Source organism: Geospiza fortis, unplaced genomic scaffold, assembly GCF_000277835.1.
Source record: "Geospiza fortis unplaced genomic scaffold, GeoFor_1.0 scaffold66, whole genome shotgun sequence".
NCBI lineage: Eukaryota > Metazoa > Chordata > Aves > Passeriformes > Thraupidae > Geospiza > Geospiza fortis.
In genome coordinates this window covers 1,174,726-1,183,755 of record NW_005054312.1, presented here as the reverse complement: position 1 = coordinate 1,183,755, position 9,030 = coordinate 1,174,726, and the positions used below count along the sequence as shown (strand labels likewise).

Genomic DNA, 9,030 nt, shown 5'->3' with positions numbered 1-9,030 from the left:
ACTGTCAAAATGACAAATACAGTGGAATGAAAGCCCTTCAATTATATAATGTTTTATGTGTACTGTTAAAAAGTTCCCATACAGTATGGCTTCAGTCTTGCTTTGATTTCTTTCTTGCCTAACTCTTTACTTTCTTCTGTCAGGCCTTGTCCTACCTCAGTGTGTCAGCTACCAAGCTGCTTACATCTTTTTGGGAGCCATCCCTACTCAGCAAAGTGAGCCAAGTCACCACATATGGATTCCAAACTCCAGGACTCCAAACCACTCACACAGTTGAAGAATCACAAATCAGCTCCATTTCTTCTAGGCACAAAAGGACGCGCTTCCAAGCTGATGGGAGAACTCTTTCTTCCCTTTCAAAATGCAAAGGAAACTTCAGTAAAATGCCAATAGTCATAGGATGCAAACCCGTGACAGCTCCACCCTCTCACCTGCCTACTCAATAGCAATGCTAAAAGGATTATCTTCAACTCATCTTCAGTCCAATCAGGCATTTTCTTTTAAAACCACACTGCTGCTGCCTTCCAGCACATGATAAATTTGTACCAACAGAGATTCCACTGTTATCCACATGGGACATCATCAGTATCTTGGATGAAACCAAGCATATTCTAGACACAAAGGACGAGGAAATGGGGTGCCCTTTTTAGGAATTAAAAGACAGGCAGGAATTCTTACAGCTGTTGTTGCTGGTTTTGTTGACTTCTGATGAGAGATACCAGAAAACATATGTTCTTCTGAGTCAGAACCACTTCAACACCAGAAACCTTTTTGTGGTCCTATTTCAGCAGAATTATTTCCTTCTCAAAGAAATCTTAAGCGTTCAGCAAGGAGTCAAGAAGTCACAGCCATTTTTTTGGACAGTTTTAATTTCTTTCATCTCCTCACTTACCATGACCAGGATTAAACTGGATGAACAGAATAGGCATGCTTTGGTCCTCTCTCAGACTGCATTCATCTTAAGTTTAAACTTTACGTTCACTGTACCATGATTTTTCAAAAATGCTCCTGCTGTCAAAGCACTGTATGGTTCTTAGCAACCCACCACATAAAATATTTAATTCTCTACACTTGCTCCAAAAGTATATGCAAAAATAAAAAATGCAGAAAATTCCAAGAATGTATAAGGGTGGTTGGTTTTTCTTCAGGTCCCAATAGCACTGAGGCTGAAAAATCTTGCATTTAAACTAGATAAAACAATGCCCTCTAGTGTTCTGTGGAGTAATCCCATATAAAGTTGCTGAAAGCCTTAAAAAAATTCATGTACCATCTCAAGTGACAGTCAATGTTTTGAAAGCTTACGGCACATATGCAGCATCCCTAGAATTTTCTGTGTACCACTGTGCCTGCAGAAATATTTGGGATCCATTCTTTTCCTTCTCTCCACTGCTGATACTTGCATCATAACTTCAAATACCATCTGTGGACAGTCCTCCCACCCGGGGCATGTGTCAAATCACATCATGGCACCCTGCACCTTCCCCAGGTACACACAGGATTTGGTACACTGTGTTACTGACCCACCAGATAAGCAGGATGGAATTTTTGGCTTGAGGAACTTTCTTACAGAGCTCCAAAGTTTAGTAGAACTCTTTAAGGCAGCATCCCTCCCAAGATATTGATAAACTGCAAAGAGAACTATCCGAATTCAAGAAAGACTCGAACAAAGTATTCTCAGAGTTTAAAAACACTCCTGTAGAGCTATCAAAATATTTATTTACATCCTGTACACATTACAAAATTTAATTTTGCATCCCACAAAGGACTGGAAGAGATTTTATAACTGATGGTCTGAAAAGCAAAAGGTAAAGTCCTTGAAGAAGGCTGCTCTTAAATGGGCAGCTCGAGTCCTTCAATTTTACCATCCATTGCTCAGAAAGACAACTGCTGGGCTCTCACCAGCTAGACGGACTAAAACTTGAATGACTTTAATTAAACTTTTAATCACATCAAATACTTTTAAAATAATTAACAACAATTTAAAAAATCCTGTTAGACCACTGCGCTTTTGTTATTTTACATGACACTGAACTGCTGCAGACAGAAACCATGGATCAAAAGGGAGGACAAAAAAAAAGAAAAAAAGGAGATTGGAAAGAAACAGCAGTTCTGTCCATTTCCCACCTGTAATACAGGGAAAAAAAAGATGAAACTGGCTATTTTCTGGCAACCTAAGGAAGGGAACTGGTACACTTAGAAAACTGCCAATACAAAGACAGCATCAGTCACAAATGCCCTAAGCCCTATATGATTATGCAGGCATTTGAGAAGCCAGCAACACTTGTCAGGTGAAAGATACTGTACTATGGTTGGACACAAGGTCTTTTCTTTTCCAAACTCAATGATTCTTTGATTCTATTAAGTTGGAATTTGTTTCTTGTACAAACAATTTCAGTCACAAGTGGCCCTATTAACAGTGATTCTCACTCCTGGTGGGACATTCCCTGGAGCAAAGTTAATACAGGCCTGCTTTCTCCAGAGGGAAGCTAGCTTGGCCTCTTTGACAGGTAAAGACAGGCTGAGCTCCTCAGACTAGGTATCACCTTGCACCTTCCAGAGGAATTTATTCATAAGAACAAAACATCAGAAATCTCTGTAAAAAGTTTTGCTCATAAAAGTCAAGTTCTGCAAACAAAAGCCTGCCAGAGTGACCAAACAAAAATATAAAGAGAGCACCCAGTGAGAGCATACACCTAGAAGAAATTCTGAACTTGATGTGGCACTTGTAGTGAGCCTTTTAGGGCTCTGTATTTGCAGCCCTTGTGTCTGAGGCTGCAATTCCGAATTTGGATGTAGAAGTGGGATCAAATTAGACATTTTTAAAATTAGGTTTCAGCTAGGAAACTCCAAAATTTAAACTGCATTCTTCTCAGAGGGCAACCAATACATAGTCTAACTAAACAAGCAGATACTTTTTTCTTTTCTCTAATAAGGGGTGGTTACTGCCAAGCCTTCTGGCCTGCAAAAAAAATTGGTTTTGATCTTGTTATACATGTAACCAAATTAAGGGAGAAAAGAAAGCAGTTTAGAGACCATTCGAAAGACAGCCAAGGGAGGATATTCAGTGTTTGTACCACTGCACTAGAAACTCCTGTTTCTTAGAGGTCTGACACAATACATCTGTGTTATGGAGTGTATGCACAGAACACTACCTTGGAGAAACTGCTTGTATGTACATGTTAAAAAAAAACCTCTCAGGATCAGATTCCTCCCTGTCACACTATCATTCTATTTGCAGGGAGTAGTGTGAGAAAAGGACCATTCAAAATCCAAGGTACAAAAAAAGCAGTGGTGGGATCTGGGGAAAACAGACATTATCTTGAGAACCCAGTTTCCAGCCTGAGTGAACAAAAGAGCTTCTCCAGTTCCTTCAGTTTATTCAGCAGTCCAGTGCCTTTCAGACACATTCTCACCTCCTCTGGGAAGAAGAACAACTCGAAGGAGAATGGAGGAAAATGCTCCAACATCCATCACAGAGAGGTCACACGCATGCTGTCATATCTTGACAGCACGTATGTTCTGCAGGGCTGGGATCATTCCACTAGTGCCTTACTAGGCAAAGATGCCAAGAGTGTCCAGGTAAAACACTAAAACCATCTGAACTGAAAGTAGTTTCATCAGTGAAGTATAATTGAGCTTTTCCATTCTTCACCTTGGCCCTCTTCTTGCACAAGTGCTTTACTATGAGTCTAGTGTTGGCACATTCTCTGTAATTTCTTTCTGTGTCACTATCTGCAGGTACCTCAGTCGCATGGGAGGGAGCTGCTCATAAAGGTCAAATCCCAAAGGACTCTCTGCATTCACCAGTCTGTAGTACAGCAGGTGCTTTTTCAAGTTCTGAAAAACGAAACAGAAAGGTATCTAATCTTTTCCACCATCTCCAACACAACACAGCAAATCTGCAAATAGTACAATTCCATCATGCCCAAGATATTTAATTACATCATCTTCAATAGAAGAGCTATAAAAGGCAGGTTTCTCCCACTAAAATTCACGCTTTTTTTGCATGAGATTTCCTCTTCTAAACACATTGTCTTCTCAACAGCCCCTGACAATGACTTCTTGACAGAAACCGAAGTGGATTTTTGAGTGTCATCTAATAATTTACCCTGGACACAAATCACAGAGGGCCAAATGACTCAGCTCTGTCCCACAAAGGATAGATTTTGGCAAGCTCCTCGAAAAAAAGAGAAACGTTAGATCTGTCCTGTTCTTTTCAGGGGAAGCATCCAACTAAGAGTTAAGAAAGATCATTGCTGGCCATCTACTCATAACTGTGCTACAATCATCCCTCTAATATCTCTAGCTATCCAGATACAATGCTGCTTGGACAAGAGGCAAGGAAATACAGTACAGGAGATTCATCTAGGTTGCAAGAGTCTCAATGTTTTGAGGTCAATTACTACAAGAACTGGTTAAGCGTATTCATAGATATTGCAGGCCAAAATCCTGCTGCTAATCTCATTGTCAAATTAGCAACATAATTAAACACAAATTTCAAAGCCAAATATAAATCTGTAAGATTAACGCATATGGAAAACTTAATTCCCAGCAGCACAAGCTAAATCTTACAAATCCTACCTCATCCACCAACAGCCACGTCTTCCGCAGCATGCTTTTCCGAGCAGCATCTGTCTCCTGGGAACAAAACACACACGTACATATGTGCAGTAACACCTCTGCCCAGGAGCATACAGCACTCCAGGAGGACTTGTTCATTATAGTGATGAGCAGCTTGTTCCAGCAGAAAGTGCCTGAGATGTCTTATCACTTAAATCCTGCCTCTCTGCTCCTTTCCCTGATCTGAATCTCAGCTGACTTCTCAACCTTCAGGATGAATTGCAGATCAGAGGTGAAGTCTTGTTAGCACAACTACTCACTGACAGAGGCCTCAAGGCCATAGGAGGGCTTCTGCTTGGTTACTTAGGTAAAGTCAAAGAAAAGAGTACTTTGCACCTTAAGACTGCCAAGGCAGAGGCCAAATCTATTACAAGCTCTGTCTGATCACCTTTCTTATTCTTTCTGCTTATTCTTCCCCCCACACCACAGAACACATAATTGCTGACCTCAAAGATTTAGCTAGGACTAGCTACCATTAATGCAAATACATTAGGATATAATGAACAAAAGCTGCTGTCTTGTATGTGGATCCTCAAACAGCTGATGAGACCTCAACATATTTGCTTACAATCTTTGTTTTCAAGTCCCAAAGGTCAGTGATTCACTGCAAGGCACATGGGACTTACAGGGAGAGCAGAAGCAAAACCCAAAGACTGCAGCCCTGAAGCTCTGCTATCCATTACCCACCTGTGTTGTGCTTTCTTGGGAGAAAATAAAACTGTTCACATGAGCTATGGCCACCACGTACAGAACAGGGCACCAGGTGTGGTGCAGCGCACCAGTGACTAGCGTTCGGAAGTAGAGTCGCAGGAGGTTCAGGTTATCCTCAGGAGGGGAAGTGTAGCGCTCAAGAGGCACAGGAAACTGCAACAAACCCATCCAGACACAACATTACAATTTTTGTCAGGGTCTAAGTGGTGAGAGGAAGCTCATGACTTTTAGAGTGCCCTTCCCTGTGCATGCGCCCCTGTAACGCAATATTACCCCAGTGGCATGACCCCCATTTGCAGCAGAGCTACTACAGCGCACCCTGACTGATGTGACATGCCTTGACAAAGTCTTGTCAAGACCTCTTCAACTTTATGGAGAGATGTTTTACTGGTCCTATCACTGCAGCTGATTTTTGGCACAGATAAGATGAGCACTTATAAAGTAAGAAGACAGAATTTAGCAGTGCTGTCAAAAATACTCTATCTCTTGTGCTCTGCTCACTCAAAAGAAATGCAGTCCTACACTTGACAGACCAAATTTTCTTGCTGTTACTCAGCAGAGCACAACTCCAGTATAACTATATGTGGAAAGATGGTTGAGAGGGAAAATGACTATTTGTCTATGCATGGGCAATGAAAAAATCCTCACCAAGGTGCAAAAACACTTATTTAAGGGAAAGGTAATTGCAAGCAGAACACAGGGTGCGACCAGCCCTTCTATAAATTAGAAGGTTCTCAATGGTTAATCCAAGCAAGGTTTGGAACAGTTTCCAGTGAAGACTGAGCAATTTCACAGCTCCTGCCCTCCACATATACACACAAATCAAGGCTGAAGAATCACAGGCAAGAGTGCAGTAACACAGAAATACCTAGTGACAGGCAATTACCATAAGCCAGGATTACCTGCTGTAATGGCACTCCCAGCGCCCGCAGGATATTTGTGTGCTCCCCAAAAACAGAGAGACGCAGATGAACACTGAAACGCTTCTGTAGAGGTAGAAGAACAAAGACTCCAAAGAGTGGATCTCCAAAGGAGACACCCTCAAATTGCTCCAGGAGACTTATATAGAGATCATGGAAGGATGCCAAACCAGGGAGAGGAGCATCCAGGTTCAGGGAGTCCAGGACCTTGGGTTGGCAATACACAGAGAGAAGGGCAGCTGTGTAGCAGTGAATTGGTGCTTCTAGAAAGAGGTCATTGCTAGTGAGGAAGACACACATAAGTCGTGCAAGTTTGGCAGCAGTTGGCATGCTCTGGAGGATTTTAGAACGCCAGGTTTCCAGCAACAAGACCCACTGCAGGTTCCAGGTCACAGTGTTGATGAGATCAAGTGGGAGAGAGTTCAGTATGGCCCCACGTGTCTCTGCATTAGTCACTTTGTTGTAGAGGCTGATAAGTGGAAAGAATGGCCAGTCTGAAGGCAGGATGGGCCCTTTGACCTCAGGAAGCAGCATTGACTGGATGAGGTAATTCTGCCCTTGGTAGGACGCCTGAGAACGCATAAGGGTGGGCTGCAAGTGGACAAAGTGGGAAAGGTAGCAGGAACGAATGGAAGGCAGATTCTGGTATGATTCTCTCAGCAGGGCACCACGAGTAACCCTTGGAAGAAATGCTGCTGCAGAGCTAGGCTGTGCCAGTTTGGCACTGGTGCCCAGATGCAGAATATCAGAGAAGTCAGCTGCTTCTGGCCCACCAGCTTTCCCTTCACTGTAAGGTAAAGACAACAGTTTAAGAAACAAACAAATAAAAAAAACCCTGAAACGCCAAACAAACAACACGTCACATTTATTCACCACTAGAGTCTTCCTGGAAGAGGAAGAGTAGTACAGGCAGAGCACTCAGCACATTCTACGCCATTGAGCTATTCTAATACAGAGGGCCTGTAAAGCATCAGCTACCTTGGTATTTAGAGGGAACTCACAGAACTACATTTGGAGTCAGCAACACTGAGGCTGTGCCATGAAAACCCTCCACACAATGCCAGTCTAGTGTGGAGCCTGAAACCCCTTGTTCAGAGAGGCAGCCTACTTACCAACACAGACACGAGAGTGCTGAGATGAAATACTGCATATCAGATAAGGCCTACACAAACCAGTAAGACAATTCTCAAAACAGAAGCTTTGCAGCTGACAGTGGCAAGGTCAGGGGAGCCATACAGACTGATAGAAACTATGCATGTGGAGGGTGTTTGTCAAATCCATATGCCACAATCTCAGACCAAAGACCCACCATTTTGATGACCCAACAAAAAAACCAAAACACCACCACACAAACAAATCTACTAATAAATTTTCCTTCTTTCTGAAAAAACAAAGTACCTCCTTGCAGCACCTTGGTTCAACCTCCTACAGCGATACACCATTACTAATTTCAAACAGTTTGAGATGAACAAGATAAACTGCTACCATCTTGTTGCCCAGATATGAGAGGATTCATATTTGAGATGCTCATGAGTTCTTCCAGTGTAAAGTGGAAGACATGGCATTTGTCAAATCAGCAAACTTGATTATTTTGAGTTTGAGGAAGATTCATTGAGCTTTTAGGCTATCTCAAATTCTCATTTATTTTCTAGACTCCCTATTCTCAGGATGGAAGATGCTAGGCCTTAGGGAGGATCAGTTCTATCAGGAATCACACAACCTTGTCACAGAGGAAATCAAAAGAAACTGGTCACATTTCTCAACAGCGCTACATCAGAGAAAAATATGCAACCACTGTGCTTGCCTGATTAGAAGGCTCCATGCCAGAAGAATAAGCCAGTAAGTAAAATTCAACTACAGGGCCCTTTTAAGGCCAAAAATTATTATAAAATTGCTATGCCAATGTGTTTTTTCCATTTTCCCCATGTTTTCCCATGTACCAGACTAGAAAAAGGAAAAAATGCAAAGCTTACGGAAGAAACTTTGGATTAAAGGCAAGATCCAGCAGGACCTCGTGAGCCAGATGCTCGCTCCCTGGCAACAGACGGCTTAGCAATGCCATGGCAACACAGTGATGGAGTGAGGCATGCTGGGTGTAATCCGGACAAGTGCCTGCCTGTACAGGAAAGAAAACAACAGATAAAAGCATTTGTCAACAAGACAATCAACACGGACAGGAGGGTCAAACAAGACACAGATCTCGCAAAGTGAAAGACTGAGGCAGACCGCAAGACCGGGCAGCATTCATACCAAGACATATTTCTGCTTCCCCCTGACTGCCTTAGATAGTCAGATTTTTTTAGCAACACAGTTGAAAACTTTATTCTTATTTTATCCCAAAGAAAGGCAAAAATATAATTTTTCCATCCAAAGTGTTTTGGAACTAAATTTCCACATCAGTAACTGGAAAGATGTTATTTGCTAATGGGTCATATAAGTCAGCAGAAGAATTGCCAGACCTAAGTCAGGTACAAGAAAGAACAGAGACATGAAGACCAGCTGCCAGTGAAGTCAGTTCCTTGGGGGAAAGAAATGAAAGGACTGATAGCGATACCATTCTCCGAGCCAACGCTAACACAAAGTACTGCAGGTGATATTCATGGCGCAGGATCCATGCAGATGAGGGAGTCACAGAGGGAGGTCCAGTCTGCCAGCTTTGATGCAGATAATCCTTCAAGCCTCTGAAGCCCAGCACAGAGCTGTACTATAAAGGAATCACAAGTGGAGACAAACAATATTAAGACTGTTTGTGTTTGGAGCAAAGCAAAACACAACCCTA

At 42.4% G+C, this 9,030-nt stretch overlaps 1 protein-coding gene across 1 annotated transcript in view; it reads right to left on the bottom strand.

Annotated features, from left to right (window-relative positions):
* Window positions 1–1,669: 1,669 nt before the first annotated feature.
* RPAP1 (RNA polymerase II associated protein 1) overlaps window positions 1,670–9,030 on the bottom strand; it is a 36,199-nt gene continuing 28,838 nt past the window's right edge. The window contains exons 19-24 of the mRNA XM_005419412.2: window positions 8,806–8,955; window positions 8,225–8,367; window positions 6,234–7,038; window positions 5,308–5,484; window positions 4,582–4,638; window positions 1,670–3,837 (exon numbers count right to left, since the gene is read on the bottom strand). Of these exons, the coding sequence (XP_005419469.1) occupies window positions 3,682–3,837; window positions 4,582–4,638; window positions 5,308–5,484; window positions 6,234–7,038; window positions 8,225–8,367; window positions 8,806–8,955 (1,488 nt within the window). The 3' untranslated portion in view covers window positions 1,670–3,681. The remainder of the gene's footprint in view (window positions 3,838–4,581; window positions 4,639–5,307; window positions 5,485–6,233; window positions 7,039–8,224; window positions 8,368–8,805; window positions 8,956–9,030) is intronic.